The 22753-nt window shown below is 43.3% G+C and overlaps 2 protein-coding genes across 5 annotated transcripts; one reads left to right on the top strand and one right to left on the bottom strand.

The window, feature by feature from the left end:
• Positions 1-206: 206 nt before the first annotated feature.
• Positions 207-12972, bottom strand: LOC124066691 (solute carrier family 35 member F5-like). 4 transcript variants are annotated; one of them, XR_006844641.1, is made up of 17 exons: positions 12807-12972; positions 12125-12204; positions 11521-11662; positions 9988-10137; positions 9602-9664; positions 9293-9374; positions 8383-8576; positions 7177-7258; positions 6997-7084; positions 6853-6917; positions 6616-6720; positions 6250-6409; positions 5618-5708; positions 5138-5292; positions 3762-3862; positions 1684-2138; positions 207-753 (listed from the first exon to the last, which is right to left on the bottom strand). XR_006844641.1 is itself a non-coding variant. In XM_046403339.1 (16 exons), exons 3-15 carry the CDS (start codon positions 11653-11655, stop codon positions 3781-3783), a joined length of 1452 nt encoding a protein of 483 aa, XP_046259295.1. In that variant the 5' UTR covers positions 11656-11662; positions 12125-12204; positions 12807-12972; the 3' UTR covers positions 207-2138; positions 3762-3780. The 4 variants fall into 4 exon arrangements, 3 of the variants coding, with proteins under 3 accessions (XP_046259295.1, XP_046259297.1, XP_046259296.1); XM_046403339.1 differs by having other exon boundaries at positions 207-2138; XM_046403341.1 differs by having other exon boundaries at positions 207-2138; positions 8383-8573.
• A 550-nt stretch (positions 12973-13522) lies between these two features.
• On the top strand, positions 13523-22554 carry sympk (symplekin). The gene is made up of 27 exons (XM_046403337.1): positions 13523-13679; positions 14013-14141; positions 14369-14434; positions 14521-14574; positions 14726-14799; positions 14896-15022; positions 15133-15382; positions 15483-15653; positions 15847-16086; positions 16469-16620; positions 16721-16871; positions 17011-17230; positions 17317-17467; positions 17576-17811; positions 18017-18098; positions 18181-18294; positions 18387-18534; positions 18815-18975; positions 19565-19673; positions 19783-19883; positions 19985-20075; positions 20589-20690; positions 20950-21137; positions 21232-21408; positions 21504-21593; positions 21702-21869; positions 22224-22554. The coding sequence occupies exons 2-27, from the start codon at positions 14079-14081 to the stop codon at positions 22383-22385; spliced, it is 3648 nt and encodes a 1215-aa protein (XP_046259293.1). The 5' UTR covers positions 13523-13679; positions 14013-14078; the 3' UTR covers positions 22386-22554.
• Positions 22555-22753: the final 199 nt, after the last annotated feature.

Here is a 22753-nt window from a genome sequence, read left to right as displayed (position 1 = left end):
GCAGTGAATCTCTCTGCAAAATTTAAATACATTTTTTTTGGGGGCTAACTGACCGCAATCAATTTAAAAAAAAAAAAAAAAAAAAGGCGTAAGCAGTTTGTCAACCACAGCAACACTTTTAAGGTACTTGTACTTTACATGAGTATTTTCTTTTCATTCTCACGGATGCTGACAATTTAGAAACCAGATGCCATTAAACACAAGGATTTAAAAAGATATATTTTAATAGTGCATTGTAAGTATGAAAACAGAGTTGCAAAATAACAGGATAATTCAAGAGCTAATGCTGATAACAGGGAATTTACTATTACAGTCTTTTTCCTGGCCTTCTTTTAGACCTTATTACATCTTCATTAATGACACCGAAAGACACAGAAATTGCTCAGATGTGAAAAACGAGACAAAGAACCTGAGAAAGAAAAAAAAAAGATAATCATGTAAAAACCATAAAGAAATTCCACAAGCACCATTGATAAAATATGAAATAGAAAAAGATTTTTTCATGTGAAATCAAACCAGACAAAAAAAAGAAACAAAACCAAAATAAAAACAATGACCACTAATCATCCTAAAAAGGCTTTCATACTTAACGACTGCGACAGAAGACGGACTGATTGGCAATAAAGAACAAGAAGGAGAGAAGCAGTTAACATCCGTCACTTAAAGTGCTCGACCCGTTCATTCGCCCTCACGGGTCGGTTATCACTTCCTCCAAATGTACACACACACACGCACACACACACACACACACACCTGACATTTAACAGGATGTCTGGAAAAACATTTACATTTCACCTCCAACTGTAGTGTTTACATCCCGGGTTACATGACAGACACTGAAAAGTTTTCTTTCTCATCACATGAAATCACCAACACAGCAAGTAAATTTTTGATTAATTTAAAAAAAAGAAAAAGAAAGAAAGAAAAACGGATCACATACAAGATTCCAATCAGCTACAAGTAAAATTTAGCTGAAATCTTTCACAATGATACATAAAATATAGACTCTTGGAACAGAGATCTGTAGTGGTCATACGAAGGTCACAAACACAACATCAGGACTCTGTGGACGTGTCGCTGTGTCACTTTGAAAAGGAAAACTGCTCGTACAAGCACACGACGGCTAACTGCTGCAAGGCGTGTTGTAGCTTATGGCAGAAGGCCATCAGTTTGTATCCACGGACAAAGATGACGTCTCCGCCGCAGTCTGTCTTCGTGATCCAGCTGTCAGAGGCGCTACAGCGTGGAACAAGAAAGCTGCTGACGCCAAAGACGCGGCGCTTTCTCGCCCAGGTGTGGCGTGAGTTCATTCTTCTTCACGTCCGGAAAGGAAATCGAGACCGGTGCCAGATTAAAATAAAAAGAGGGACATTTTGTTTGCTGAGAGATGCCAGGACTATCACCTGGAGGTCTACAGGAAGTGGACAGTGTCTCGCACACAGACGTCACTCAGACAGGTTCGGTCATTAACCAAGCTGCCCAGGCCGGTAACACGAACCAATCAGAGAGCTGCGGCCACATGCCACCGCACATCCACATGTTCAAAGTTGTGACAAGGCGGAGGTCTGTGTTGACGGGAAGGCAGGAAAATCAAAAAACAAACTTATCAAGTAACACATCTGGCCATTGATGGCCAGATGTGGCCACAGATGGCCATTTGTGAAAACACACTGCTTCATTCACACACACACACACACACACACGAAGCAGCAAGGCTTCAAAAGGCCTGGAGACAAACACGACGATGTCTACCCAACAAAATGACATGAAGTCTGAACTCAATGATTTCAGATTTGTGAAGAAACAGAATTTATTCTGCCTCTGTTAGTGTTATAGTCAACATGTACCGTTTCATCTGGACACACGACACCATACTGATCACTGACCACGTCCAGCACCTTCAGCACCATACAGTTTCTTTGTTGTATGCAGATAACATAAAAAAAGCAAAACAAAAAGTAAAAACAGAATCTCAGTCTGTGATGACTGAAACGTGAGAATAAAAAAATGAACTTGTAGAAATGGATGCGTCGTCTCAACACTGTAGAAAATAAATAGATTTAATTTGAGGCACTGGGGTAGTTGAATGTCTCTGAAAGCTTCCAGATTGTCTGCTCAGCGAGATCCACATTCGCCACCTTGGGAGACAGATTGAAAGACATTATGAGCGAGGCACAGAGACATAATGAACATGAACAGAAATCTGCACAGACTTGTACGGGTACACACTTCTGTGTCCACGGATTTGGCAACTACAACCCACAGAGGACAGGAATCAAAACCGATGCAGCAGAACCAGAGGACAAGCTGGTGCCTACATTACCCACAATGCAAGCCGCCAGCAGCTCTGTCAGAGATTCGGGTGTGTTATGCTACTAGCAGCTAATGTAGCTTCAAACCACTGGCCTCAGGAGGTCTGGTACACTGACTTTGTTCTGCTAGCAGATTTTATCAGCCACAGAGAAGAACGCAACTCTGAAGATCTCTGATGGCACGAAAAGTCACTAAAACAAACAAAGAAGTGAGTATTTCCCAAACAGGATTGTCTTTGTGGCAGCATGTTTAGAAATAAAATTCAACTAGATTTACTTCTAATGTCCAGACTCTCCATCTCGGCGAGGATTTGCTGTTTATCACAAGCTGAAAATCTTTTCTGAGTTCTGATGATGAGGTTTTGAGCTTGTGATGATAATTTATGAATCAGAAGGTTAATCATTTAAATTAAATAACCAACAGCAGGGGCCAGGCTTCTATGCAAGTGGACGCACATCCGTGTGTCACACACACCCACACACACACACCCTCCATTTGCTCCTCCATTAGATCCCACGTACCCAGCAGAAAGGCTTAAGTCTGTCCTGAACTGCAGTGTTTTCATTCCCCACTAACGCCTCTATTAGAAACCACACGCCGAGTTATAAAATCTCTCTCCCTCTGCCCTGCTGACAATTACTGTGGGAGGCAGACGAGAGAAAAGCTCGTCTAAACCCATAAATAGCTAAGAGACGGGCTGAGACGCAGACTTTGGGGAGTGGACGGTGAATCTCTGAATATGAAATACTGACGTGATGACCGTCCCGTCCTCCTTGTTTCTGCATCCCACTCACTCCCCACCACCTGAGACAAATACTCAACAGATGTCTGAGCAGGGAGGAGGAAGCAGAAACTTGAGAAAGTCTTGGGTCTTGAAAATCCAAGAGTTTTGGATGCAAATCAATCAAAATATTATTATTAAAGCTGCATTAGTTGTTTTTTGGGGTTTTTTTTGGCCACTTGGGGGCAGCACAACAAGTTGAAAGCAAAGCATATTATTAGCTTATAAAGTTATGGTGAATGTGTTTGGAAACGGCTGACAAATTTACTAGACATGAAGCAACATTAATATTAAATATGTCACTTGACAAACACAAATATACTATTCACTCTGATTTTAGCTCTGCTTTTGGTCGGTGGCTGTCTGATATAGAGTGTAGCTTCAAAATTTAAGAATAAAATTTAAAAAGGATTTTTGTGTTACGGACCTCACAAAAGAAACATCCGTGGGGTTAATTATGTAATGTTACCTTTAAAATAAATAAGCTGGTTCTATTACAGCAGCACATTCACACCGAAACCAGTCAGAAGTTCAACATACGTGGAATCAATCAATTTAACCCTCTGCTGTTTTAGTTTCATACACACTAACATCCACTTAAACAAACACACCAGCCAACAACGCGCAGCTCAGGTCAAAGTCAGGAAGAGATGAGAGAATCATTTACTTTGTGTTTGGCCGCTGCATCACGAACAGAAGCTTCCTTCGTTGGGGGAGACGGCGTGCAGAGGAATGAGGCTTTCGCACTGCTCGCTGTCCTCTGGCAGCCTGTGGGCGGAGGGAACAGGGTGTCAATCTTCATCACAGTCATCGTCTTGACAACCGTCATTATTGTAATCATCCCTCAGCAAACGCGAGCAAGCATTCGCAGAAGAATGGAGAGCATAAACGCCGTGGAGAGGATCGTCAGTCAGGCATGAACATCTGATTACAGACTTAACTCAGCGAGGCTGTGAGCTACAAATTGAGTCTACTGTCCTTGTGAGAATGTCAGGGGAGAAAAGACTCTGAAGTGTGTGTCAGAGCTAAGGTCAAACTCATTTTTTAATAGGCCACACACACCACAAAACAATGGCTCACTTTCCATTTATGACTTCAAGAGCTTTAACTATTCGACCGGACAGAGAAATCATTTTGTCATTGTAGAATCATTTTGAAATTGTAGAATTTCCACATCTTCACAGTGTGTGTGTGTGTGTGTGTGTGTGTGTGTGTGTGTGTGTACTGAACAAACTGCCTTTTGACTTGGACAAACTGAATTCGTGCAAGCAGCATTTTCATCCATTAAGCGTGCGTCTGTTTACACTCTTTTTGCAGCCACGTCACAGCTGCCACAGAAACCACATTTGTTGCTATTGAAGCAGTCGCTGTGACTAACAACCTGGAAATGACTGCTGTTGTGGGGACATAATCATCTGATTAGTCCAACAAGACATCTCTATGGTGTTTCTGTACCAGTGGCTATGGATGGCTTAGGCATTTTATAGCTTATTTATATATAAGGCCGTTAATAAACGATGACAGATAATCCTATAGAGGGCGCACTTCGTCACAACCAGGGGACAAAAAGCAGAGGTTCAAAAGGGGAGAAATTCTGCTCAGATATTATCTGTATTTAAAAACAGCTCACTGCTGATGGTGTGCGTCACCAGTCCAAAGTGTCGTTACGTTTTTCAGCTTGTGTTGGATTTTCTTACAGTTTAGCTCTAATGGCTTTTTGGCAACAGTCTCGAATCTCAGCTGCTGGAGATTTCAATCGACTAAAAAGATACAAGTTTTTAAAACGGCCCTCGCTCGTGTTACCTTGCCAAAAAGAATAAAGGTGTTCCCTCTAATGGATTACATACTGTAGCTCAAACAAGCAAAGTGGTTTGTCAAACACAAAGACAACAAATCAATCTAAAAACTAACTCGAAAAAATGACAAATGAAATGCAGTTAATAAAATCAGCTGCTTCCAGCGTCCGAGCTGAAAGCCGCCAATATGTCCGCCGCAGGCTGCTGCGTCACCTTTACTCGCTCTGCAGAATCAAACTGTGCGTACCTGTGGATGCGATGTTTCCTGCAAATGAAGACGTATACTCTCCTCAGCCCCACCAGCACTGGATCCCAGTTGTTGTAGTGGCATAAGAGTGTGGCGATGAAGAAAGAGAGGAAGACAGGGACCGCGCCGGCAAAGAACAGCCACGAGAAACGAACCTACACACACACACACACACACACACACACACACACACACACACACACACACACACAAGCGAGTTACAACTACTGTCATTACCAGACTTCAGATTTTCAGATTAATTTATAAACATATCCTCAATTTTGACCCCAATTCAACCCCAATTTCATATAAATTTCATTTCTAAACATGCCAGGTATTCAACAAATGCAAACTGCTGCCAACATTAACCATTTCACCGCTCATTCGACCGTCTCCAAAACGGCGCCTTGCTCGCGCCAGATGAACCTTACCTTGAACTCTTGTTTCAGAATTGTTAAGTACCTGCGGTGGGAAACTTACCTTCTGCATGCAGATATCGGCCATAATAGAAAGTGGGATGGTGAGGCTCAGTGCCAGAGTCCCAATTAGAGATGATGTGAGGAAACAGCCCCTGAGGACAGAAAGCAGCGTCACCAGTTGCAGCATTAAAGCACCTTGGAGATACTTTATATTCTTTAGACTGAAGATCTTTTAGATTAGTGCAGTTTAACTCCTTAGCGAGTGAGTTTCAGAATAGCAAACTACACAAGTGAAAGCATTAAATGTGCTCACTACATGGTACGGCTTGGCTCGGCTCAGCTCGACTGTAGTTGATGCTAAGTGGCGGAGTGAAAATGTGAGAGACTGCTGATTGGTTAATCTTGACGACAGACGCCTGCATATGAACCCAGTATCTTCACTGGCACTGGAAGCGTTACGGTTTCTGCTTGTAGTCCTTTTGTAGTCTTGATTAGTACTGACCAATTGTGTTTGAGCAGGCTTTGGTTTTGCACAGGTAAACAGTGTGTTCGGACCATGAAAACAACAGCGCTGCTCGCTGCTGTGCCATGAGCGGAAACACGCTTGTCACATCTTGTAGGGTAAAAAAAGGTAACTCGTGATGATTTGGTGCCAGAATCACGATCCGAATACACGATGGGTGAGGTTCTTACCAGAGCCAGAGGAACTCTGAGAGGACGGTTCCAATGAGGCCATTAATGAGGATGTACGTCCACACCAGCTGGCTGGGAAGCTCAAAGGCCTCGAAGCCCGTGTAGTGGAGCAGGAGGAAGCCGGGCCACAGCAGCAGCAGGTTGAACAGACCCACAAACCCTGAGGGACACACAGAAGCTCCAGCTCAGACGGCTCGAAAGGCAAATACTGGCAGCCACGCAGGCAACAACATCATGGAATAAAAACTGGTGTATGAGCAGGAGTCGGGAGTGCAGTCGCGGTGCAAACATTGCTAAGAGTATTGTTGATGACTGCAACAACTGACACACCTTTTTGAAAGACAAGCAAAGTGAGCCTTTGCTTACCAAAGAACATGGGAATGTCAAGCTTGTCCTCCCGATCCACTCGTCTCTTGATCATTACGATGTAGACAGCGTAGAGCATCGCCCCAGCCAGCGACCACAAAGAACCTTCAGGAAAATTTCAAAGTCAATTGCATCCGGAAAGAAGGTTTCAAACTGTATTAATTCAGCACCACTGGACATTTCACTAAACAATTGTGATGTGGAAGAGCGACAGACACTCGCGGTCTCTACGGGTACCTATGACGCCCTTCTCATCAGGATTGTCCATGCTGGAGAAACTCACGAGGGCAACACCTCCCATGCTAAACAAGAGAAACGCGACATGTATTTTGTGTGTCCTTCATACATGTTTTATGAGTTCGCAACTCATTCAGCTCTTACCTGAGAGCCACAGCCAGCAGTTTGGACAAGGTGAAACGGTCGCTGCTGTTGCTGGGAAATATGGCTGCTAAGATGAGCGTAAACAGGCCTGAGGAGGGAGAATCAGAACAGTCAGAGCAGTGGGTACACTTCTCTTCAGGTCAGACAATCATATGGTGGCTCGCCTTCACAGAGACTCACCTGAGGTGGACGACAGAATGTTGACGATGGCGACCTGCGTGTCGGACAGGGCTTCCTGATAGGACAGGTTAGCCAGGAACCACTGGAGGAGAAACGGGCAGAATGACAAACACCCTGCGCAAAATTTTTTTTTTTTTTTTTTTTTTTTTTAGTGACATGTTTTGTCATTGGAGGGAACTCACTCCAACGAAATTTGTTCTCTGCATTTAACCCACCCAAGTGACGTGCACACACACACAGCAAACCCGGGGCAGTGGGCGACCGCGTGCAGCGCCCGGGGAGCAGTGGGGGTTAGGTACCTTGCTCAAGGGTACCTCACGTAACTTAGCTCAGAAAACCTGATTATGCAGAGGTGAAGCTTTAAGTTAGGTTCAACTTACAATTCAACAACCGCACATACCTCTGAAATTATCAGGTAAGTCATTTCTCACACAGCAGCGTACAAAACACACAACTACACAGTTTTTATTTCTGGGTTGCTGCATTGTTCTGTAAGGTCTTCCTGTGTTTATATGAGCAGCTCCTGCCGTTGACTTCATGTTAATCCATCACAATTGTAACATGCCAGTAAAAATCATAGCAGTAAAAAAGGAAATATATAAATATTATTTTTAAATGATTCCCAAACTTTAAAAAAGAGACCTTTATCAGACACTTTCAGTATTTGTTGTTTGCTGTGCCCAGGGAGGATGAGTCACAAATTAAAAGCAGCTCATCTAAGTGATTAATGACTTGCAGTTTTTGGCGCTCATAAACCATCACTTTCTGCTCTCTTACATAATTCACAAAATGTCCTTTTGACAAAGTACCAGCAAAACACACTGCTCGCCACCTGACCAGCTTATAACACCAACAGAAAAATAAAATCCCAACAGACGACTCGAGTCACAGAAATGTGACAAATAACCTTTTCTTCTGAAACTTTAAAATATTTTTTCCTTTGACAATAATTTCTATGTTTAATATTTTTTGAAAGCCCTTTTTTTTTTTTTTTTAAATTGATGACACTGAAACTGTTAAACTGTTTTCTCTCCAAAATGTACCCAACGTCCTTCATGATTGTGTTTGACAAAAATTACTTTTGAGTCCTCAGTCTGTGGGTGTTTTGAGGCCGCAGCTTTAAGCGCATCTCCTGCAACTTCGCGCTTAAAACGATCATTTTTCATATCCATCTAAAAGCTGACAATCCCGCTGACGTTTGCTCACCACAAAGCAGAAGAAGAAGCTGATTTTGGCCACATCAGAGATGGTTAGCTTGCCCATTGTGCGCAGCATGGCCTCGTGGTCCTTGGCAGCTGGGTAGGACATGCGGGACAGTTTGGCCTCCAGGGCTTGAGTGGAGGGCAGCTGACGCACCTCCATGATGTTACTAAAACGCACCCGCTGCTTTTTGGACGCTGCTGGGAGGCAGAAATGGAGAGATGTGTGAGCTGACGAAGGCAGGGGTTTTATTAAAATGCCTGAACAGACAAAATGTAAAGTCATTTTGAGACTCCATTTGTATTTGCAGCAAGACGACCACGTGTCGCTTATCAGGTGCTCAAGCATTCTGATTTGTTTGTTTAGACAGAGCTGCTTAAAATATGAACACTTGAAAACACAAACAGAAGAGAAACCTGAGTAAGCCTAATAAACAGTCTCAGGACTTCCATCCTGTGGATTTGGACTCTGGAGGTACACTGCCTCTCAGTCAGCTAGAAATTGAGGTCAGTTTTTCCTGAACTGCATCACTAACAAGTACAGAAACGCAGAAAAGAAGAATATTCCGATTTTTCCATTGTTCTGGAAAACACAGCCGAGACGGAGGAGAGCAAAAATCTTTTCTGTTCATAACTTTGGTTTCATTATAATAATGTGTGAGAGAAAAGAAAAGAAACAACCAAGCATGACCTGAAAGTTAAAATGTCCAATATTCGATTTCATACTGGCACTAAACAACAATTTTGTCCATTTGTCCATTTCACTGCCCGTCATTCCTGACCAAACTGATGAGGTTATCGATCACACATCGATCAAAACTTAAGCCCTTCGTTCTCCTGTGGTCTTAGTAACTTCAGAGGGGCTACATGACGTCACAATAACAGACAAACACAGACAACATCCACTGTGTACTCACAGGACTCACAGTCTCCAATTAAACAGTGTGGCTGCTCGGCAGGCACATCCTGGAACTTCACTGGAACGTAAAGTGGTTCACTCTGCGCAACAGTAAACCAGGAAGATGTTTACAGTTGTCAAAGCCACTAAACCAACAAGAGAGTTTGATTGTGCACAGGAAGACAGTAATGCTTAATGCTCAGTAAAGCTTTGTCAGGGTTTACACAGATGAGCCCACAGCCAAATGGCCCGAACATAACAGTTAGTTACTTCTGTGGCGAATAACAGAAAACGAGTCAACAGTTTTCTCTGCAATTAAACGACGTACCAGGCAGTTGTTCACAGTGGTGTCAGTGGTGCAGGGTGCAAAGTAGGCCTCAGCATCGGCAAACTGAAGAAACGAGGAATTAAAACTATCAGCTCACAGAAAAAGAACAACAATTCAGATTCTGACTTTCTGCTGTGGTGACTGAATTTCCCCAAGATTAACTTGCACTTCTGTCTCGTCTTAAAGGAAAGCTGCAGGGCATCATTTATGATTGTGCATGCCTCTATTTGTTCACAAAATATCCAGCATTTCTGCTTCTGTAGCTGAGAAAAACAAAGTCGATGAACCTGGCAGAAGGTCTGTTGTGTGGTTCTCTATCACTGAGGCTGAGGGCTGCCATGAATGGAAACACTGCCCCCGTGTGGTGAGAGGATTTAACTACTTACAAACGCAGAGTGCCGGCGTTTCAGCGTGCCGGTGCACTGCTGCCTCCAGGGCCGCCACAGCAGGAAACCCAGCAAATAGAGCACAAACATGGAGGTCTTGGTGAACGTGCTGAAGAAGGGTTTGTTGTACTCCTGCCGCTTGAAAATGTACTGTGGGAGGAATCAGCAGGAGGAGGCTTTTAGCATGAAAGCTTATATTGGTTAAAGTCCCCCTCAAGTCAAAACTGTGTTTTTCTTCTTGTTCCCACAGCTGTGTGTTTCACCTTCTCCGTGCTGAATGATGTCTGACGCTATCAGACAGCTTTGTAACACTGATTTGTGATTTGTAACACTGCAAACAGTTGAAGCTGAAGCCTCCAAACACTGAGAATGAACTTTACAGCGAAGTATGAGACGTGTTGTGTTTGAAAGTAAAACATATTTGAATATTCAATTAATTTTTAATGAATGGGAGAATATAGGTGTTATTTTAAGGATTTTATTGTGATAATTATATATATATATATTTTTTTGCCCATTAAACCCACCTCAGACACACAGAGATTTTCTTTTTTTATGCTTTAATGCATTTGAGGAGGGGATCTTTAAGTAAAATGCATTGCAGGCTTAAAGAGTCAACACTTTGATGCGTTCAAGCAGCAGGTTTGGTTTCACTGATCTGCACTGTCAATTCTAACATGTTTGACCTGGGTTTTGTCTCTCAGGCACTCCTGCCTATTTTATTTTGAAATTCAAGTTTGTCAAGATTTTTGCTAAGAGCAAACAAATTATATTTACTCAATATAATGTTATACTTTCACTCTCCTACCTCTCAGAAGGCTCCACTGTACTTTTTATTCTAGTGTATCATGTATCTGATGGCTGTAGTTGCTGTTGTGTCTTTGTTTAGTTACTATAAAAGACATTTTGATGAAAAGAGGCTTCCGTGCTTTCCGCTTTCCTACCACTTCTATGCTGCTAACTCAGTCGTCTCTTGTAATGGCTCCACTGCCACAAGAAATCAGCTGATCAGCTAATCCATTTAAGATGCTTATCTTTGACACTGTGACATGATTTCTGAAGCAGTACACAGAATAACAACAGAAACTAAAATGTTTTATACTCATATGTTAACATATCAATAATTTAATTCTCCATAAATGCAACAGCTGTCAAAATGACTTAAGAGTATAAGTTGGAAAAAGTTTACTTATGTTTGCACTTTGGAATTTTGGCAGTGAGAAGTTGCAGCACATTTAATGGAGTTGCAGTTTTTACTAGTTAAGAGTTTGAGTACTTTGTCAAACATTTGACAGGAGAAAGAGAAGAGCTAAGTCTGTCATATACTGAGGACCAACACAACAAAACACCAACAAACACATCTGCAGTTCACACAGCTGTCTGCTGATCTCGGAACACTTCGATGCACTCAGGTTACCGAGCACATCTGCTCCCCCCCCTTATCTCATTTCATTATGGTTTTGTCATCTCGTTCTGCCACCCACCTTTCAGCAGCAGGTGTGGAAAACTGAGTAATTGTGACAAAGTCCTTACTGAGGTTAGCTCAGAGGAGGCTACCCAGATGACATCCACCAGCAGGAGTATCACCACGCCCAGCGCCATCCGCCTCCGCTGGGCTGCAGAGCTACCCTGAGAGCTCATCCGGTTCATGATGAACACCCACTCCATCAGTGCACTGCCAAGAGATGCATGGGTAAACAAGAACATGTTGAAGGTACAACACATTTAGAAACTGGCTCACTACTGAAGCCAGCATTATATATATACATATATATAAATCAATCAATGTGTTATTTGAGCCCATAACCACTTAACAACTGAGCCAAATTTTGAGGTGTAACATCTCTTCAAGCAAACTACACACATTTAGACTATTTCTCCTTACGATACTGACTTAGGAACTACTGTAATATATTTTCCACTTCCATTCACTGAGCCTCCCAAACAGCTGTTTGTGTCCAGCTGTAGTTCAAGAATCGACATCTCTGTTTTTAGGCAAAACTCCTGAAGGCTGCACTTGATGCAGCTAAGTGAACGGTGACAGTTACAGTACAGCACATCAGAGTAAAAGCATGACTACAGTACCCTGGCAGAGATGAGGGTAAGTCTGAAATAACTTTCATATCGCGATACACACCTTTTTACCAGCAAAATTCACACTCTGAAAGATCTTTTCCAGGCGCCAGTTCAGTTTCACTGTGAAGTTTAAAGAAAAATCTGCCACAAAAAGAAAGAACAAGGCAGTAATGTTAATCTTACAACTAAGACTATAATGTCACACAGCAACCATCAGTGGAAATGTTCCCATAAGTGACAGTAAGCGGCTAAGACAGCCAAAGGAAGAGAAATATACTTTTATACGAATACAAAAGGGAAGCTTAAGTGGCAGCTCGTCGGATGTCAGGGGTTTGTGGGACACAGCAAAGAAAAACTCAAAACTCTGAACCAGAGCTGTGCTGAAAGCAGCTACATGTGAGTTAACGCGAGCTGGGTTAACATTTGTTCACAGGAGCCAGCTCTCCAACTCCTGAAAGCTAGCGAAACAGCTTGAAGGCTAGCTATTATCTGGCTCCAGATGGACGTGAACAAGAAACGCTAAATGTTGTGTTTCAGTGTTACTCTGCGTGACGCTAGTTCAATGACAGCAGGTGATTCAGGTCGAGCTAATGCGCGTAGCTAACGTTAGCAAATAACGCCACTGTGCTACCTTTACCTGTTTATCAGCATCAGATAACTAGCTAACTATCGTTGACGAGCACGTCGCTAACAAGCTTGCTTTATTAAGTGATCAAATGCCGAAGTAAAGTTGGCCACTGTACCTGAATGCGAGAAGAGGTCATTTAGTCTGCGCCATTATTTACTTATCTTTTCGTATACTGCTGAAATATCGACTAATCGCTGATTTTACGATAGAAATATTGACAGCCCAGTGGTTGTAAACATTAGCACACCCTCCCTCTTTATTATCAGGTGACATCACTTATGTGTTGCGGAGAATTCTGGGATATGTAGTCTTAAAGAGGCATTATAGAATTCAGACGTCTTTAGAAGTCATATTCATTCATTATGTCTATTTAAATACTATGTAGTAAATACTATTTATGCTTTTAGACTGCAACAGAGCTGAAAACAACGGAATACATAACAGTATGTAATTATACTGTTATATAGCTGAGAGAGATGTAAAAAGGCAGTGGTTTATTGTCTGAATTAGCCCTTTGGTAAATGCTTCAGACATATTATAAATATATGTTCATCTACATTATTCTCTAATAATTCTATTTTTATGGCTAGGGGTGGGGGTAAAGCTGTCACTGATAGACACAAGCTTTCACCACATATAACAATGATAATGCAAAAAATACGGATAAATACAAAACATAACTCAATTGTCCATTAAATCTGTTCTGTAATATAATAAAATAATATTATCTTTTTTTAGTCCTTATATTCTCTGGAGGTTCATATGTAGGTATTCATGTGTCCAGCAGGTGGCGGCTGTCTCTGTGCTGCGCGTTTTAGAACAGTAGAACAGTAGAGCAAGAGCAGCACCACTTCTTCAATTAAACATGGCAGCTTCCCTGATAGACGAGCAGGGTTGTTAAGCTTGCGATTATGTTAAAACTACCGCATCATTACGTATGTCACATTTAATTACTGTTACTACGACGAAGTGAAGAGTAGGTGTAGCGGTAAGTAAGTTCTGTAACAGTGTTGAAAGAACTCGCAGGGTTAGCAAACTTGTTAGCATGAGGCTAGCGCGCCACCTGAGAACAAAGTGTTTATGATTGTGTAATACCCGGTGTTAAAGCTTTGGGATTAAATGTTTACAACTAATGTACTAAAGTTTTTAATTTGAGAGATGAATCCATCAATTAAGTGAGATGAAATGACCGGTGACGTGTGGCGCGCTAACTCAAAGCTAACTTAGACTTGTCAACACACACTGAACGTCATTTATTTCGGCGGGTTAAAAATATCGCTTTATGTAATTCCCTTATTCACGGCGGTTATATGTTGCACAGGCTGTAGTGTTCTATAGGATTTTGAAGACCATGTTGTCCACATAGTGAAGTAAACATAGCAGAATCATGGAGGTTTCCGCTGAGGAGGAGGAAACTCCCCATGCCATCGATATGACCACCAGTGAAAGGGTAAGCTTTTTACATCTAATAATAACGCCTTATGAGCACATCTGGGATTTATATTGAGCTATTGGATAATTAGACTAAATGCTGGGGATGAACTACTAACATCTGCACTGGCATGTTGGTATTGTTTGGTTTCTGGCAGTAGGCTGCATACAAGAGCAAGTTAATTCGGTTAGATAGATACTTTATTGATCCTGAGGGAAATTCAAGGTTTTGCTTTTCTGTTTCAGGTGGTGGATCTTCTGAATCAAGCTGCCCTGATACCCACAGATGAAAAGCTAACAGTGCTCAAACAGGTTTGTGTCTGTTCTCTTCAAATCGGGAAGCAGTAAGGAGGCGGTGGGTAATTCTGAATCAGTCAGTGAACATCTGTAATTTTCAGGTTCAGGAACTCATCATCAATAAGGATCCGTCTCTACTTGATAATTTCTTGGATGTAAGTAAACTTTCACGTAGCTTTCTTTACTGACGTTTGTTTGACCGGAAATACGCAAGTTGTTTGACTGTGTTGGCTGTTTTCAGCTGGCAGCTGATGTCAACATGACAGTAAACTAAAACTGTGATTCGCAATTCTGTTCATCCTGTAGGAGATGATCGCCTTTCAGACTGACAAGTCTATCGAAGTGAGAAAGTTTGTCATTGGCTTCATAGAGGAAGCATGGTGAGTTGTTAGACAGAAGAGGCTCGTAAATCTCGTGTTTGTGAAAGTAAATGTTGTGCGCCATCTTAAACCTTTCGCTGTTTTTGTCTTTTCCAGTAAAAGAGACAATGAGCTCCTTCTCAGGTTGATCGCCAACCTGAACATGTTGCTGAAAGATGAAAGTGTGAACGTGGTGAAGAAAGCCATCCTCACACTCACCCAGCTGTACAAGGTTACTCTTCAGGTAAGCACAAGCCTCATTCACATGACATCATAGGGAAATACAAAAAAATACCAAGTTACTATTTCCAGTATTTATTCAAACTCTTTACTCCCCTGCCTCCCTCTTGCCAGTGGTTGGTGCGCTCTAAAGCAGTATCAGAGACGCAGGAGGCGTGCTGGGATCTGGTCACGCAGATGAAAGGGGACGTTCTTGCCTTGCTGGACTCTGAAAATGATGGCGTTCGCACACATGCCATCAAGTTCACAGAGTCATTAATCATCACTCTGTCGCCACGGACATCAGACTCCGACGTCCCCAAGCGACAAGAGGGGGACATCAGCCTGGACAAAGTTCCCAAAGATCACTCGTACATCCGCTACGGTACAGATATTAGGAATTCTGTCGTGAGGACAAAATATGTGTTTTTTTCATCCACTCAAGTCAAGTTCATCTTTTAAAATGGCTTCTGTTTGAACATCAGATGTTTTGTGTGAGGAGGGGAAGACTGCACTGGAGAGGCTGCTGAAGTTCATGGTCCATCCGGCCATTTCCAGCATTAACCTGACCACAGCACTGGGCTCCCTGGCCACTATTGCCCGTCAGAGGCCAATGTTCATGTCAGAGGTGGTCCAGGCATATGAGACGTTACATGGTAAGTGGATCTGAGCCAGGACTGCTAATAACAAACCACCATTTAAAACAAGTCTCAGCCTGATATTGATCCAAAACAAATGGATAAAATGAGATCATCTTCTACACAGCAAATCTTTTTGCTCAGTGCATATTTTGAAATATTTAATAGTATTTTCCCTTTCCTCTGTGTGCTTGAACTTTCTTTTTTTTAGCAAACTTGCCACCCACTCTGGCCAAGTCTCAAGTCAGCAGCGTACGAAAGAACCTGAAGCTGCACTTGGTGGCAGTCCTCAAGCATCCCTGCAGCCTGGAGTTCCAGGGTCAGATTAGCACTCTGCTGCTCGACTTGGGCATGCCCCAGAGTGAAATAACCCGCTCTACACCTGCACCGCGTGAGCAGCGCAAAAGGCCTCGCCATGAACAGTACACAGAGGGGAAAAAGGTCAAGATTGGTGAGTAGTGATAGCAGACAGACGTTCTGATTTGATGTATACGTATTGAAATATTTGGTGGGTTTTCCAGGTTTTGATAAGTTTTGAATTTGCTCAAAAATTTCAACTAGGCTGCAAAATTACTGTAGTGCTGTTCCACTATACACACAAACATGAATCTGTGCTTTTTAGACCATTTACATGTCACATTTTCTGACATTTACTTCTCTGAAGTGTCCAGTAGAATCAGCATGGCACAACAATCAGGTTTATGTGACCATAAATACCAAAACTTTTAACCTAAGGCAGCTTGAAGCACTTAAATCTTAAAAGAGATAGTGTTGGACACAGTCAGCTGCAGGTTCACTGTAAACATCCAGCATTTTGCCTCCTTTGCTCTCAGAGCCAGCCCTTATTGAAGACGATGAGGACAAAGAGGAGCCAGCCTCGCTCTCAGCCCCCAAACCAGCTGCTGTCCCGGTAGCACAGTCTGCCATTGACCTCACAGCTGAGTTCCTGCACCCGCTGCTCAACCCTGAGAACGTAGCCAACCTGGTGAGCAGCGGCGGACTGTTTTTTTTTTTTTCAGTGTGTTTCTTTTCCTTAGGTGGGACTGGCTTGAAAGTTAATTCCATCTGTCTGCCTGCTGGTTTAGGTGCTCATCAGCATGGTGTATCTGCCAGATGTCATGCCAGCATCCTTCCAGGCCACGTACACACCTGTTGAGTCAGCAGGCACTGATGCACAGATCAAACATCTGGCCAGGCTGATGGCCACACAGATGACCGCAGCTGGAATTGGTCCAGGTTTGTCACAAAATTAGGTGTTTTTGATAGAAAGGAGGAGTTGAACAATGGGAATTTGGCCCAAAGTGTGTTTGTCAAAAAAGAAATCTTCTTACTGCTGTGCGTTGGTCTGGGTCTAACTGAAAACATGTAATCTCAGGACTTGAGCAGTGCAAAGCCAGAGAAGACGAGATTGGCAAAGAGGAAGGCAACGAGGGAGACTCTGGTGCTAAAGACCAGCTCATCAAGCGCAAATTTCCTCCTGTGATAGTGGGACAAGCCATCTCTGTGGTGGGAGGTTATGCAGAAAAGACCACAGAGGCGGCTCCCGCCACCGCCAAGAGGCTCCCTGAACCCATCGTCCCTACAGCACAAACCAAGTGAGTTCTGGCACTAACTCAAACACATGGCTGCGGTATCGTAAGCTGCACCTTGTGTGCAAATCCTTGACTTTACTCTGTTACAGAATGGCAGGAGCGAGTGGGAGGAAAAAAGTGTTTCGGTTGTCAGACGTCGTCCAGCCTTTATCGGACACCCAGATTGAAACGTTAACCTCCAAAGCGGTCAAACGCATCCTGCATTCAGAGAAGGCGATTACTCAAAGTGGCATGTCCCACGTGAGTGATCACCACATGGCTAATTTCTCTTTTTTCATAATGATTGATGTTTAAAGAAGCGCCAAAAGGCCTGTTTTAGAGGATAATCACACTCGCTCTGCACGGCAGGTCAGAGTGAAGCTGCTCTCCAGGCTCGTGACGCAGTTCGAAGGAATGATGAAAGAAGACGTGCTTGAATTTATTCTGGAGGACATCAGGACGAGGAGTGACCTGGCCTTTTCTCTCCTCTACCAAGAGTACAACACTTACCTCAGCCTGCTGCCCTCTGGGCTGCTGGACAGCTATGACCACTGCCTGTACACTCTGCTGTCTGGCCTGCAGGAGAAGCCCGAGCAGAGGGACGGGTGAGACAAAAACTCGTCAATCTCACACGTCGATTTCACTGGCTCTCATTGAAACATGCACCCCCATTAAAATGGGATGTTAGCTGGATGATAAGCGATAGTCTTTGTAAACTACGTGAAACTTTTTTTTGTGACAAATACTCAATTGTTTGTCCTGGACAGCTCTCACGACTCTCGTTTTGTTACCATGTTCGGTCTCTTCCAGACTTTTCACTAAACTGGTCCTGGAGGCTCCCGTCATAACAGAATCTGCGTTGGAAGTGATACGACGTTACTGTGAGGACGAGGTGAGTGATGCGACAAAGACGCAGCTTCTCGTTTAGACCTGACAAACGTCCACTGAGCTGTCCAACTGACGTCTCGTTTCAGTCTCGGGTGTATTTGGGCATGACGACTCTGAAGGAGCTTATCGTCAAACGGCCTTCGAGGCAGTTTCAGTACCTGCATGTGCTCCTGGATCTCAGTTCACATGAAAAAGAGAAGGTGATAACATTTCTTGTCCACATTTCGTTGCCGTGTAACTCACACTCACGCTCTTTCAGTCTGCTGACCTGATTTGCCGATTCTGTTTTCAGGTTCGGACCACCGCCTTAGCTTTTCTCAAGCGCATGTATGAGAAAGACCAGCTGAGGGACTACATTGAGAAGTTTGCCCTGAACTACATGCAGCTTCTGGTCCACCCAAACCCTCCGTCTCTGCTGTTTGGGGCTGACAAAGACACAGGTTTGGAATACATGTGCATGATTTCACTCGTCTTGCATCACATTTTTACAACTATTTATGATCCCTGACAGGTTTTTTTTTTTTTGTGAGTTTGCGTCGGTATTTTGAGCGCTTCCTTTCATTTATACAGAACGGTACCTTACGAAAAGGACATATTATACATATTATTCATATTAGAGCATCTGGTCCAGACTGTATGATCAGGATGTAAGTCCGTGCATGCTGGGTCGTTCTTGGTCCACTCCTGTAAGCTCACAGTGTTGTGTGTCTGCTGAAACAGAGGTGGCGTCCCCCTGGACTGAAGACACAGTGAGACAGTGTCTGTTCCTCTACCTGTCCCTGCTGCCCCTGAACCACCGGCTGGTCCACGAGCTGGCGTCTGTCTACACTGAGGCCATCGCCGACATCAAGCGCAGTGTGCTACGAGCAATAGAGCAGCCTGTAAGTCTCTCCTCGCTGTCAGCATGGCGTCACTCTGTCACTCATTTGTTCTTCTTATACAGTTAAAGGGGCAGTTCGCCCCAAAATGAGAGCTGCATGTTTTTCCTTTAAACTGTAGTGCTGTTTGTCCGTCTTGATAGTTTTGTTGTTAGTTCGGAATTACTTGTCCATGTTAATGTGATCAACGCTCTCACAACATCTGGGAAAAACAGAAGGGCCGTGTGTAGGAGGAACACTGTGATATTTAAAGCAGCTATTCGTGTCTGGAAAGCTAAACATGATAAAATCCACTGAGGGCAAAGTCGAATGCTGTGTTTATCTATTTCTTCATGTGTTTTTAACTCTTTGACCAGCAGAGAAGGTAAATTCAGATGAAAGTAAACAAAAAGAAGTTTAGAATGCACACCTGTAGCCTCATACCTGTGATGTCACGTCTTTACGAACTGCAGTTTCATGATTTGTGAGAGAACTGTGGACATAAAGTTAAATTAAGTCTCCCCCAGAGCAAAAACAGATCTAAATTAAGCAATGCTCCTCTGGCTTTTTCTTGTTTTTAACAGTATTGAAAAAATTTTCACCTGTCTTGTAGATCCGTGGAATGGGGATGAACTCTCCTGAGCTGCTGCTGTTGGTTGAAAACTGTCCTAAAGGAGCAGAGACTTTAGTCACTCGCTGTCTGCACATTTTGACAGATAAAGGTAACAAGACAGCAGCACGAAACGTCGGCAAACGCCGGGCGAGAGCGCAGTAGAATTAAAGTCTGGAAAATGCAAAGTTCTGACGTGTAACTTCCTGTTCTCCATTCAGTGCCTCCATCTCCAGAGCTGGTGGAGAGAGTGAGGGACCTTTACCACAAACGAGTGCCGGATGTTCGCTTCTTAATCCCAGTCATAAACGGCCTGGAAAAGGTAACGTACATCCTGACTTATCTCACTAAGCCGTGATAATCACGATTCTTTGTTTTTAGTGTTTTTACTCTACTACATTTTGGTTGTTTCTCTCCGTGTAGAATGAAGTCATCCAGGCTCTTCCCAAGCTGATCAAACTCAACCCGATTGTGGTGAAGGAGGTTTTCAATCGCCTATTGGGCACTCAGCACAGTAAGAGTCTTTTTTTCCTTTTCATGTTCACAAATGTACACATTTGATCGAGCACTAATAATTGTTTGAAGGTTATATTTCTGCTAATGAAAAATAGAAATTTTAATGCCTCTGCGTTGGTGAAAGCAGTGACTGGAGGCATTATGTTTGAGGGGTTTGGCACTAAGGTCCACCTGGACTCAAAGATGATCTGATTAGATTTTGGTGGTCAAAGGTGACTGTGACCTCAAAAACAAGTTTTTTATTGGCCTACCTTATTGTGGTGTGCAGTTCTGTTGTTTGACCACTAGATGTCAGTACAGGAAGTGGAACTTCTTCCTGGCTTTTTGTTTTGTTTATCCCTATTATTTTCTTTTTATCTTGTTTGTTTCATTTATGCATTGACGATTTTCCACAGCCTTTTAAAAATATTCCTCCTTTATTCTGAACCCATATGTCAGATTCTCCATCACTGGGGGGTCGCCTGTGAGATCGTATTCAGGTGTTTTCTCACTGTTGTTTGTCACCTTTCAGGTGAGGGCAGTTCGACTGTGTCCCCTCTCACCCCAGGAGACCTGCTGATCGCCTTACACAACATAGACTCAACCAAATGTGATATGAAGTCTATCATCAAAGGTCAGTGTGGAGTGTATGATTAAACCTTCAAGTTAAAGTTAAACTGATAAACTGCTTCATGCCTCCTCAAATCCCCTACTTGATAACGTAATACGTCATCATATATTTATTTTCTGCTTGACTGAGGTGACTCTTCAGATGAGATTGGTTATTCAGCAAGCCTCTAATTAGTAATAATTGTGGTATACATTCAGACGTTGATTGCTGTGTGAAAACTTCATAACGTTGCATTCCTGTCTCCGCTGCATACGTGCCACAGCTACCAACCTGTGCTTTGGAGAGAAGAACATCTACACGTCGGAGGTTTTGGCCGTGGTGATGCAGCAGCTGATGGAGCACAGTCCCCTCCCCATGCTGTTAATGCGTACCGTCATCCAGTCCCTCACCATGTATCCCCGGCTGGTAGGCTTTGTCATGAACATCCTGTCCCGCCTCATCGTCAAGCAGGTCAGCCCCAAACTCAAGCCAGTGATTTTATGGTTTCCACGGCCAAACGGGATTTGAGAAATTATTTTCTGGGGTTTTTTTTCTGCTCCTGTAGGTGTGGAAGTATCCCAAGGTGTGGGAGGGATTTGTGAAGTGCTGCCAGAGGACGAAGCCTCAGTCGTACAGCGTTCTCCTGCAGCTGCCGCCCGCACAGCTGACCAGCGTGTTTGAACGCTGCCCGGAGATGAGAGAGCCTCTTCTGCAGCACGTCCACTCCTTCACGCCTCATCAGGTAAGAGCTGCTGCCACGTTCACCGCTCCTCCTTTACTGTCCGCTCTTTGGATCGCCTTCTGTACCAAATGCCTCCCTTTGTGTCTGTGCGACAGCAAGCTCACATACCGGCCTCCATTATGGTGGTGCTGGAAGGAGAGAAGAAGCCAGAACCAAAACCTGCAGAGCCTGTCGTGGAGAAAGAGGTAACTGATGAAGATGTGAACGTGAGCAGCGAGACCCGTTGCGTGCTTTTCCCTGCCATGAACTTTTAAGATCACATTTTTTATTGTTTGTTTTTTTTCATCATTCAGATGGAACCAGTTTCTGCTCCAGTTAAAGAAGATGCTCCCGTCGCTGCAATGCAAGAGCTCGAGATGCGAGTCCAAGAACATCCGGCCGACGTGAAAGATGATGAAGAACCAATGGAGCAAGAGGAGTCCAATCCAGAGATACAAGAGGAGAGCGACAGCGTTTCCCAAGTAAGATTAACTCACGTGTCATTAATCATTTTTTACTCGTACCAACATGGACAAGACACGAACAGGAGCACTTAGGCCAGGGTTAGAAAAATAAAATGTGATTCAAAGTCTCACATTCTGTTTGTTTCTCTACATTCATTAAGTCAAAATGAGGATGTGGATGATTGCAAAATATTTAGGTTTGAATGCAGCCTGAAAAGCACAAGATTTTTTAATTTGTGTGCCATCATCATCAGCATAATCCACAGAAAACTCCTCTTTGCTGCTCCATTTTATCAGTCCAGAATTTGAAAAGAAAAAAAAGACTGGGACTAAAAAGTTTTGCTCTGTATGTTAATTTCTGTTTCTTTTCAGGTGGACGTGACAAGGGAGGGAGAGACATCATCTCCTCAACCAGAACCAGCTGAGGAAGTGATGGAGACGTCTCAGCCTGAACTGTCAGACCTCCAGGAGCCAGTAAAAGATGTCCAAGCTGACGTCGCAGGACCTGAGGCTGGAAGCAGCGGCGAAGAATGACCGCTCGGAACAGATGCACTCAGAATAAATGAACATTTCTCTCCTCTGAAAATATCCCACAGATTTTCTTCAGGATTTCTTTTTGTATTTGTAGAGAATAGGTTAAGTGGAAAACAAAATCAAGGAAACATGCGTTCATGTATTGCTGAAATAAATCAACAAAACACTGGTATGCTGTCTGCTTCACTTCTTTTGCTGTACTACTTCCTGCCTTTGTTTTTTTTTCCACTCACACCAACTCAACACAATAACCTTTAACTATACTGGCCTAATTATTCATGCTCTCCCACAACACCTTGAAACTGTTGCATTGCTGCATTACTTTTGATGTTAACAACATACATTGTGTTCCTGTGAAATCGCTGGAA

The sequence above is a fragment of the Scatophagus argus genome, chromosome 11 (assembly GCF_020382885.2).
Source record: "Scatophagus argus isolate fScaArg1 chromosome 11, fScaArg1.pri, whole genome shotgun sequence".
Lineage (NCBI taxonomy): Eukaryota > Metazoa > Chordata > Actinopteri > Scatophagidae > Scatophagus > Scatophagus argus.
This window is presented reverse-complemented; position numbering and strand designations above follow the sequence as displayed.

Excerpts from the sequence above, each read along its gene's own strand:
- LOC124066691 (XM_046403339.1), bottom strand. The coding sequence starts at position 11,655 with ATGGAGTGGGTGTTCATCATGAACCGGATGAGCTCTCAGGGTAGCTCT. Across the intron at positions 9,375-9,601 it reads CCACTGTGAACAACTGCCTG|AGTGAACCACTTTACGTTCC; the intron begins GTACGTCGTTTA and ends ACTGTTGCGCAG. Across the intron at positions 6,918-6,996 it reads CTGCTGGCTGTGGCTCTCAG|CATGGGAGGTGTTGCCCTCG; the intron begins GTAAGAGCTGAA and ends TCTCTTGTTTAG.
- sympk (XM_046403337.1), top strand. The coding sequence starts at position 14,079 with ATGGAGGTTTCCGCTGAGGAGGAGGAAACTCCCCATGCCATCGATATG. Across the intron at positions 18,976-19,564 it reads TACGAGCAATAGAGCAGCCT|ATCCGTGGAATGGGGATGAA; the intron begins GTAAGTCTCTCC and ends CCTGTCTTGTAG. Across the intron at positions 21,409-21,503 it reads ACTCCTTCACGCCTCATCAG|CAAGCTCACATACCGGCCTC; the intron begins GTAAGAGCTGCT and ends TCTGTGCGACAG.